Below are 11,035 nucleotides of genomic sequence, written 5' to 3'. Positions count from 1 at the left end.
TCTGAGACTAGACTCCTCTTCTGTAATGATGTACTCCCCAGGGTTCCTCTGAGCACCCAATAGATAATAATGTTAACGTTGTTGTTGTTAGGTACTGTTGAGTCAATTCCGACTCACAGCAATCCTATATGACAGAGTAGAACTCTCCACGAGGTTTTGTAGGCTGTAACCTTTATAGGAAAAAGGGCCTTGGCAGCGCAGTGGTTATAGGCCCAGCTGACCACGAAAAGCTCAGTGGTTCAAATCCACCAGCAGCTCCCTGGGAGGAAGATGTGGCAGCCTGCTTCTCTAAAGATTCCTCCAAAAAAAAAAAAAAAAAAAGTACCCTCACTGTTGTCAAGTCGATTGGAGTCACAGTAACCCCTCCTTGGGTTTCCGAGGCAGTATCGCTACAGAAGGAGATTGCCCAGTCTCCTTCCGAGGAGTGGCTGGTGGGTTTGAACCGTCAACCTTCTGGCTGGCAATCAAATGCCTTAGGCATGACACCACCAGAGCTCCTTCTAAAGATTACAGCCTTGGAAACCCTATGGTGCTATTCTACTGCGTCCTCTGGGGGTGCTGTGAGTCGGAATCATCTTGATGGCAATAAGTAATCTGTCTCCCTTGAAGCCACTGGGTGGGTTTGAACCTCAGACCTTTCAGTCAGCAGCCAAGCACTAAACTGTTTGTGCCACTCAGGCTCCCAATGATACTAATAAAGCAGCGGATTGTCTTGCACTCTTTGTAGGTACTGGGCACTGGGTGAAGAATGACTGTGCACCATCTGGTGACCCTAGACAACAACTCTGCTGTATCCATGAGCAAAGACGAACAGAATAGTTAAGCAACATGCCCAAACCCTCACAGCTGCAGAGGAGAAAGTACAAGACATAAATCCAGACACACTGACTTCAGATAATGGACGCAGACCACAGCAGCCTGCCATCGCTCACATGAACCAGTGGCCAACAACTCAGGGTCCTGAGCACCCTAGCGTAATTACAGTTGTGAACATGGACAGGATATGATGTGAATGACTATGCTTCTTCCCGGCGCCTCCAGTCCTTCTGCCCTTTACACAGGCCGAGGAGGGAAAAACAGAGGTCTCTAGTTACCAGAGAGAAGAAGTCCTCCGCGTGTGGGGTTCACAGAGGACATACCTTCTTCTCCATACAGACCTTTGGGTATAATTACAAAGAGGAATCAGAGTGATCTTGCTTTAATTAACTCCCCAGCTGCACCCTGTTCTTGGAGCCCCCTTTGACATTTTCTACATCAAATCTGCAGCCTAAGGTCGTCTGCAGACATTTGCCATTTGTCGAATATGCCCAGAAGATCGCTGTGAACCCCCACCCCGTCCTTTCTGCAGTGACAACCCCTGGTTCCAGAGCACACACGTTTCAAGTCAGAAGGGGCTATCTGGGTTTGCTCCATGAGTCTGTAATTTTTTTTTTTTTTTTTCTATCTTATCACATTGGTCCTTCCATTATCACAGGAGCGGCATGCACTTCATCTTAATTATGCATCTGTTTAATCCGTAATTTCTGATTTATGGCCATTAACTCCTAATTACAAGCGAGCCGCCCTTGAAAAGGAAAACCAAAGGAACCCAGAGCAGTGGAGCTGAAAAGCTGGAGGGAAGATGAATTGAAGTCCTGCAACGAGATGTGAACTCCGAGGCCATGTATTGGGCGTCACCTGCTGTTTGCAATTCTATGGCTGTGTGAGGGTCCCAGCTCAGGCCATACTGAATTCATCCCCCTCTGTGGCAGGGCAGATGCAAAGCCCAGACATTCAGACAAAGCTAAAGTCTCTGAGTGAGAAACCATCCAAGCCAACTTCATAATGACGCATCCTTTTTTTTTTTTATTAAAAAAAAAAAGAAAAACTTAAGTGAATCGTCTACCAAGAAAACTTTGTATCTATAACCTTCTATTAATGGAAAACAAGTATGATTCAGAAGGCAACTACAATAAGGAACTCCATACCTGATTTTTTTTAAAAAACTGTGCCCTCCCATGCTATTTAAAGGTGCTCTGGTGGTACAGTGCCTAAGGCACTTGACTGCTAACCAGAAGGCTGGCGTGAAACACACCAGCCACTCCATGGAAGGAGGGTTGGGCAATCTACTTCTGTAGGGATACTGCCTCGGAAACCCAATGGGGGTCACCATGAATTGGAGTTGACTCGATGGCAGTGGGTTTGGTGCTATTTAAAATCATTTGGAAAATCATGCTGCATGCGATCCCCATAATTTCCATCACCAGGACAGTAAATATAATTATAGTCACTGCTTTGCAGGTAAGGAAGCAGAGACTCAGAGAGGCTATGCAACCTGCCCCAAGTCACACAGCTAGAAAGTAATAGGGTTATACCTTAAACTATTAGTGAATCGCTAGGCCTTTTTTCTGAGGCCTAGGTGGACTTGAACCTCCAACCCTTCAGTTAGCAGCCAAGGGCATTTAACCATCTGCATCATCCAAGGACTCCCATTAGGACCCATTAGGACTATCTTTGTCTTGCTTTGGCCAGAGGAAATGGAAGACCAGAGCAACAGCCTGCACAGCCTCAGATTCTTCAAGGTGCTGGCCACCCGGAGGCAGCAGGAAGACCCCTTACCTGGGGCTGAAGGTGTGGCTGCTGACTGACTGTCGAGACGGGCTCCTCACGGTGTCTGTGGCCAGGGACAGCGTGCAGCTCAACCAGGACTGCAGACTGCTCGCTGGCTGGGAGCTGAAGGTGGAGATAGTGTCCCTAGAACCAGAAGGCAAGTCACCGTCAGCACACTGACAGCCACAATAACTAGGTGATGCTCACCCTTCAGCATAACTCAGGCACCGTGTTAAGTTGCTGTACATGCCAACTCACTCAGGGCTCATGCCACCATCCCAGGGAGGTGGGAACTGGTGCTGTCCCCATTACAGAGAAGAGAGAATTGAGATTTGGGGAGGCCAACTTAGGAGCTCTGGTGACGTAGCGCCTAAGCCATTTGACTGCTAACCAGAAGGCTGGTGGTTCAAACCCATCAGCCACTCCTCAGAGGAAGACTGGGTAATCTACTTCTGTAGTGATACTACCTCAGAAACCCAAGAAAGGGTCACTATGAGTTGCGATCAACTTGACAGCAGTGAGTTTGGTATTTTTATTTTTATTTTTTAGCTTGGGACTTAGCCAAGGTCATCCAGCTAGGCACTAATGGAGCTGGGATGCAAACTTCATTCCCTCTGATTCCAGTCCCCATACTGTTAACCACTGCGCTCCTCCCGGGGGAGGTACAGAAACCTACCCTCCAACCCAGATGTGGAGTCCTCTCTAATCCTGGGGTAAAACTTGGCTTTGAATTTTAACAAAATTAATGGGCTATGTCAAGTGTGTATGTCTTAACTCCATCCCCACTGCGATGTAGTAAATCACCTGGTATGGCTTTTCTAGCCATAAGTCTTTGTAAATTCCTTGGTGGAATTTGCCGTGAGTGACTGAGGAGTGCCTGATTATTAAAGTTATCCACCTGGGGTATTTCTGTTGTGGGTGGTACAAAGCAATGTTCTGGGAAGTTCGCTCTCTCTCTCTCAGGTGTTTAGAATTCTGATGTTATGATTGGTTAGTCTGGCCACTCTGCCAGGCTCAAAAGGAGCCCTCCTAGAGGCAGAAGGAGTCTCTCTGACTGCTGGCTGTGAAAGACATGCTGCTGAGAGAAACATGCTCCTGAGAGACACATGCTGCTGAGAAAGAGACCCCAAGAGACATGCATTGCCGAGAAACACCTAGAGACACACACTGCTGGGAGAGAGACTGTTGGCTGAGAGATGGCAGGCTGAGAGAGATTGAGCATTGTTCCTGAACTTGAATTGTAGCCTGGTGCTTCCCTAATAAACTCCATAATCTGTGAGTTCTGTGTGGCCACTGCAGAGATTATCAAACCCAGCAGAGAGGCAGTGGGTGCTGCGGGAGGAACGGCTGGTATCAGGGTTGGTGAAAGGGCTAGAGGGAGGCAGCCTATCTGGCCTCCCAGGAATAGGCCTTGGGCTATTGATGGTGATTCTGTCTTCCTCTTGTGGGGTTAGAGGAGGTTGGAAGATGTGGCCTCCCTGCCCCTTCGGCACCCACCTTAACTGGAAGGACTTTGTGGGTGGGGGCTTTGCTATTATACCTACCACCTCCAAAAGCAGCACAGGAAGAAGCTTCAGTGGGTACTCAATGGTTACATCTGGTTGATACACTCGATCCACATTTACTTACAGGACACCCTATGCCAGGCACTATGGGGAAGGGCTGAATCCAACACTGGCCCTGTCCACAAGACCCCATCCTAACAGAGTAGATTCCCCTCTATATAAATTATAATAAAATAAAGGAGAATATTATTAATGTCATAGGGAGGGACAGAGTAGGTTCCAAGGGGAATAAGGAGGGATGTTTGCCTCGCTTCTTGGAGGCACAGGGGAAGAAGTCATGAGGTGGCAGTTAAGCTGTATTTTATGTGAAGGACAAAGTTCGCCCACACAGGGACTGGAGAGGGGAATTTTAGGTGAAGGAACACCACACACAAGGATATGGGGTCCATAGGAGGGTAGGGCCTGTATGACACAGGAAGCAGGAGTCTCAGGTAGAGAGTAAAGGCAGGTTTCAGATGGTACAGGGCTCAAGCATCAATCTAAAAAGTCTACTTCTGAGGTAATGGGGAGCCACGGAAGGTGTTTGAGGAGGACAGTGATATAAGTCACAGCTTCTGTCTGTCTAAAAGAAGGTGGACAGTTCAGTAATATGTCCCTGGCATTAAGCGTATGACCCTGAAGCCAGGGCTCTCACGGGCATCACTGACAATTCTCCAAGTGGGCACAGCCATTTCCTCTGCAAACTGGGCACCCAGAGCCAGGGCCTCGGGGTTAACTCACATCTCTTTTCTGCTGCCACAGTCCACCGCCGTCTGGACACTATAAGGAAGCACAAGGAGAGTCTGTTATGCTTGTGCTTCTGGGAGCTGTGTAACACAGTGACTGACATTAGAGAGACCTGGTTCAAGCTTCACTTCCAACCTTAGCTGCTGTGTGACCTTAGGCAAATCACTTGCCTTCTCTGAGGCTCAATGTCTTTCTTTGTAAAATATGGCTAATCAAATGGCTCTGCCCCACAAGTTGTGGAGCAGAGTAAATGAGATAAACCTTGAAAATGTCTCAGTCTTGTTCCTGGCAAACAGTGCTAATTAAATGGCAGCATGCACTGCCCCGCCTCCTGTTATAGTACAACACAAACCAAACCTAAGTCACTGCCATTGGGCCAATTCCAACTCATGGTGACCCTCACTGGGTTTCCAAGGCTGTAACTCTTTCCAGAAGCAGATTGCCTCATCTTTCTGCACTGGAGCAGCTGATGTGTTTGAACTGCTGACCTTCTGTTTAGCAGCCAAATGCCTTAATCTACACCACCAGAGCTCCTGATAGTACAACTAGTACCACTTATTTGTAGTATCATTTTTTGCAAGGAAGCAAGGCAGGTACTTGTTCTTTGTGAGTACAGAATCAGAAACAAATCAAAGTAGAGGGCAGCTTCTCAGGGCATTCTGGGAAACTCTAAAAGTAATTCCCATAATAGCTCTTCTACAAGGAGTACCATTTCATTCAACAAATATGTTCTACACACGATCTCACTTCATCACCCCACCTGTCTCCATTTTAAAGATGAGGGACCTGACTGTTAGGGACTGAATTATGCCTCCCAAGAATGCATGTTGTAAATTCTAACCTCTGTGCCTGTGGTCATAATCCCATTATTTGGGAATGGATGATCTTTGTTGTGTTGATGAGGCAGTATTAGTGCAGGGTGTGTCTTAAGTCAGTCTCTTTTGAGATATAAAAGAGATTAAACAAGTGAGCAGCAGAGAGACATGGGGTAAGATGGATGCCAAGACACATGGAGAGTCTCCAAAGAACCAGGAAGCAGAAGCTGGAGAGACAAGGAGCTTCCTCCAGAGCCAACAGAGAAACCTTTCCCTGGAACCAGCACCTTGAATTCAGACTTCTAGCCTCCTAAACTGTGAGAAAATAAAATTGTTTGTAAAACCCCATTTGGGGTATTTCTGCTATAGCAACACTAGAGAACTAAGACACTGACCCTCTGACCTAAGGTGGCACAGCCTTGAATCTCAGATTCTAGGACCCTAAAGCCCATGTTTTTGACCACTGTGCTAAAGTTAATTGTCCAGTGTGTGAGGGAGGGCAGCCAAACCACAAAATTCAAACAGATAATGTCATTTTTTAAAAAATTGTGTTTTAAGTGCAAATTTACAGAGCTGAATTTGTTTTACATTCAACATTTTATGTGCATTTGGTTTTGCTCCCCAATTACCATCCCCAACCATAACCCACTCTCCTCTCCCTTCCCAGTAACCTGCACCTTCCTTGTGCTGTTCTTAGTTATGCATGCTTTTCCTCCATGTGGCTGTTGCCCCTCTGGTGCCCCATGGCTGACTGCTCCAAGGGATTATCTCCGTATAGTAGGTGGGTGCATCACCCTGGATTGATGTTCTAATGTAAGTCTTAATTACTGTGGGGCTGGGAGCCAGCCCTTGGGAGTGAGTTTTATCCCAGGCCCGAAGTGTATCCCAGGGCCATACATAGTCTTGTGGGTCCCCCAGGCTCCATCTGACCAGTAATTCTGGTCATTTTTGTGGTTTGGGATTTGTTATTTTAATCATAATTTTGGCTCCTCGGGGTGGGACCTCCCAACTTTCTTCCCTGCTAGAATCTGGACAAATCCTCAAAAGACTGGCCGCTTCCTCCAAGACATGCACACTCTGCTCCTGGTCCCCACTCAAGGTTGCTACCTTTACTTACATACATGCCTCTGCCCACTGGAGGTCTCTGAGTGGACCAAATGGTTTGCACTCAGTTACTACTCTAAAGGAGCCCTGGAAGATGGCAGCCTTGGAAACCCTATGGGGCAGTTCTACTCTGTCCTATAGGTTCACTAGGAATCAGAATTGACTTGACGGCAATGTTTTTTTTTTTTTTTTCACTAACCTAAAAGTTGGTGGTTCAAACCCACCCAGGTGCACCACATAAGAAAGGCCTGGAAATCTGATTCCATAAAGATTACAGCCAAGGAAACCCTATGCATCTCAGTTCTCTGGAATACACGGGTTGTCATGAATTGGAATTGACTCAGTGGCAACAAGTTCTTTTTTTTTTTTCCTTTTTTGTCTCTACTGTACCTAAGAACCCCTCCTGGCCCAGGAACATGTCTTATTCATCCTTTTAGCCCTAGAGCTCAGCATAAAGCACAGGCCAGACTGGATGCTGTCACAGGAGAGAATACTCTCACAGGGAATACTTGGTAAATGGAGTAGGCAGTAGACTATGACCAGCAGGACAAATCTGGCCCACCACCTGTTTTGGAAAATAAAGTTTTACTGGCACATACCCATGTGCTTCATTTATGTTTTGTTTGTGGCTGTTCTCATGCTAGAATAGCAGAGTAGTTGGGACAGGGACCATTTGGGCCCCAAGGTCTAAAATGTGTACTATCCGGTCCTTCAGAGAAAAAGTTAGCTGATTCCCACAGTAGAACAAAAAGACCTTTTATAGATGGCCCTGTGGTAGGCAGAAAAATGGCCCCCAAAGACGTTCAAGTCCTAATCTCAAGATTCTGTGACTATGTTTTCTTACATGGTAATCTGCAGATGTCATTAAGGACTCTGAGGTGGGGAGATGACCCTGGATTATCTGGGTGGGCCCAATCTAATCATTTGACTCCTTAAAAGTAAAGAACCCTTCCTGGCTTTGGTCAGAGAGAGGTGACAACACAAGAATGGTCAGAGAGATCTCCATCTTCTGACTTTGAAGAAAGGGAAAGAGAGTTACAAGCCAAGAAAAATAGGTGGCCTCCAGAAGCTGAAAAATGCAAGGGGGTCACCATGAGTCAGGGCCAACTCAATGGCAGCAAATAATAACAATGACTTAAAGGAGGGAGTGTGAAAACCTCTGACTCTCATTCACCACGTAAGGAAGCAGTCTGAGGCGGCAAGCTCCATGAGGCAGGACCATGTCTGTCATGTTCCCTATTGTGCCTCCTGGGCTAACTTGGAAGGTGGCCAGTGATTATCAGCTGTTTAATGGGAGGAGAGGCCAAGGAAGAGCAGATGATGTGTCCGTGGTCCTGATCTATTTGGTGGTATAGCTAGGACTAGAATCCTCATCTGATAAGGGAACAGTAGTTCTTTCTCCCACCTTTGGGCAGGTGGCTGTTAAAAAAAAAAAAAAAGAATTAGAAGAAGAAGAAGAAAAAAGAGAGAGAGAGAAAGAGAAAGGAAGAAAAAAAGAAAGAAAAAGAAAAAAGGTTGTTCCAGGCTTAGTAACTACAGGACTTTTAATGAGCAAGATAATTAAATGTCACCAGATATACTCCTTTAGGGGTTGTCTTCATCAGAAGACTCCAGTCTAAATGCAAACACATGAGTTCACTGTCCTATATCACAGTGACAGACACAAGTTGACCAGAATGACAGGCCAGTTACTTGGCAGAGAATAAAGACTTCAGCAAGGGGAAGGAGTCCATGTGACAGGCGATGGCAGAGCTTGATCACTACAAGTGTAGGTTATGGGGTCAGCCGGGAAATCAAAACATGGTCCCATCACTTACAGTGTGTGCTTGGAGGCAAGTTTCTTGATTTCTCTAAGCCCCAGTTTCCTCATTGTAAATTTAGGATGATAATGATACCGAGCCTTGATAGTCACTGTAAGGACAATGTATGTCAAAGAGGTCATGTTCTCACAAAAGGGCATCCCTTACTACAATTCCACCCACGTCTATCAGTTTGTTATACTGTGGTGGCTGGCATGTTGCTATGATGCTAAAAGCTATGCCACCAATGTTTTATACACTAAAAGGGTCACCTGTGGTAGACAGGTTTCAGCAGAGTTTCCAAATCAAGACAGATCAGGAAGGGAGGGCTGGTGATCTACTTTTGAAAATTAGCCAATGAGAGCACTGTGGATCACTCAAGAACACTGTCTGATATAGTGCTGGAAGATGGGCCCTCTGGACACTCAAAATACACATTGGTGATGATAGTTGACTTGAGCATATTAACAGGACCGGGCATTTAATTCTGTTGTATAGGGGTTGTCATGAGTCAGAGCTGACTCAACAGTAACTAACTATAACAACATTATCACAGTTATTATTATTTCCTATAATGCCAAGAAGATAAAATTGTCTGGGTCCCTGACTTTTTATAAACCCCATTAGCTGGGATTCTAGGACTTCCGGGCCGGAAAACTTGCTGTGTGCCTAGAAGGCCAGCTGGCGTGTGTAGAGCATTTAAACATGCCATCCTGCTCTGGGCTCTGCACTGTAGCTTGGACTATGACATCGACCTTTTAAAATTGATGGAGAAATGCCTTCAGCTGCTCCCCAGGCCTGGAGCACATTTATTCCTCATAGAGGGTAAACCAGAAGGTAAAAGTTGCAGGAAAAGAATGGGGGCACTCTCAAAGACTCCCTTCCTACATATGATGAAATGGTATAGTCAGGCCAGAACTGGATCAACCACTGTATACATTAACTCAGAATCTGTCTTCTGTGGCAGCCACCACCTTTGGTTAGATCCAGATTTGCCACTTGTCCTGCTGCAGCCTAATTTTAGCCAAGCTCAAAGGATGTATGTTGGAAAGCATCCAACTTACATTCAACATGGCAACAGTAAACTCCTTCCAGAGTATTCACCGCAGACTGGGCCAGCATGGATTGATACACTCTCAGCTGATCCCTGACTCAGAGGTAATGCATTGGTCTCACTGCACCCCACCCCAACCCCCCAGCCAAGGCAGGAGGACTGGCACCCGTAGACCCTGAGCCAGGAATAATGAGGCTGTCTGTCTGCCAGTGCGTCCTCTGATCCGTGAGTAATGAGCGTGTCCCAGGCCTGGGGAACTAGCATAATGCATTTCTCCATTAATCTAAGACAGGTGATGATAGGGTCTAAGTGACAAGGCAGGACAGCACACGTGTCAATGCTGCTGCACCTGCCACCTGGCTTTCTAAGCACGTAGCCACGCTTCCCGCCTGGAAGGCCTGCCGTACTCTGATCTAATTCCCAACATGGGGAAATGTGACTTTTCATAATTTGAACAAGTCTCTCAAAGAACCTCACCTCTGGCTGAAGCACTGCTCTCTCTCTGCAGGGGTAGGCTTGAATCCTAATTGAGAGCTCAGTTTGGAGAAGTACCTTGGACCAATCCCTCAGGAACCAATCCAAACCTCTTACCCTGGGTGATGAAACAAGTCAGAGGAAACCGTGGGACAGTGTCACCAGGCTGGGGGAGAGTCGAGGTTGTTTTCATTCTGGAGCTGGAGCTGGGAGCTGTGCTCTGGACAGCAGCTCTCCAACCCAGCAATCACCATACTTCTTGTGATGGTTGACAATGAATTTAATTGCGCTGTGATCAGAGAACATGGTTTGTACAGTATTGATTCTTCTGAATTTGTTGAAACACCTTTGTAAGCAATTTTTTTTTTGCCAGTTTTCCCCATTCTTACAGTGTGTGATTGAAATCTGTGCAGGAAAACCCAATCACTAAAAAAGGACATTATGGTTGGTGAACTGGAAGAGGGCTGGCAAAGGTGAGGGAGGCCCTCAGTGAGCTGGACTGACTCAAATGGCACAACAATGGACTCAAGCTGACCAACAACCTTGAACATGAAGATGGCAGGACTGGGCAACATTTGCTCTGTTACATATAAGGTTTCCAGGACAACAATATGCTTTATGTCACTCTCAAATCCGAGTCAGAAGGCTGGAGTTAGATCGAAGGCCTGTTGGGAATTAAGAAATGGTGTCTAGGAACCACCTAGGACCAAGCCACCTGCATGGGCACACTACTTGTACATATCCCCCATACTCAGAAAGGCCCATACTTGGTCCATGGCCTGTGCAGTGAATTGCTTGATGTGGCCCTTCTAGCCATTGTCCTCCATTCTGTGGTGTTTCATAAATCCCATTATCCATGCCTGTTTGGGGTGGTGTGGTAGTTAAGGTCAGGTATCAACTTGGCTGGGC

General features: G+C 46.5%; 1 protein-coding gene across 1 annotated transcript in view; it reads right to left on the bottom strand.

The window, feature by feature from the left end:
* The window catches only part of MYO18B (myosin XVIIIB), a 368,096-nt gene that overhangs the window by 22,798 nt on the left and 334,263 nt on the right, over positions 1–11,035 (bottom strand). The window contains exons 38-39 of the mRNA XM_007947984.1: positions 4,875–4,913; positions 2,599–2,733 (exon numbers count right to left, since the gene is read on the bottom strand). Coding sequence (XP_007946175.1) covers positions 2,599–2,733; positions 4,875–4,913 — 174 coding nt within the window. The remainder of the gene's footprint in view (positions 1–2,598; positions 2,734–4,874; positions 4,914–11,035) is intronic.

The sequence above is a fragment of the Orycteropus afer genome, unplaced genomic scaffold (assembly GCF_000298275.1).
Source record: "Orycteropus afer afer isolate SDZICR_OR568_19922 unplaced genomic scaffold, OryAfe1.0 scaffold00197, whole genome shotgun sequence".
Classification (NCBI taxonomy): domain Eukaryota; kingdom Metazoa; phylum Chordata; class Mammalia; order Tubulidentata; family Orycteropodidae; genus Orycteropus; species Orycteropus afer.
The sequence above is the reverse complement of the archived record's forward strand: the minus strand, read 5'-3'. Positions and strand labels throughout refer to the sequence as shown.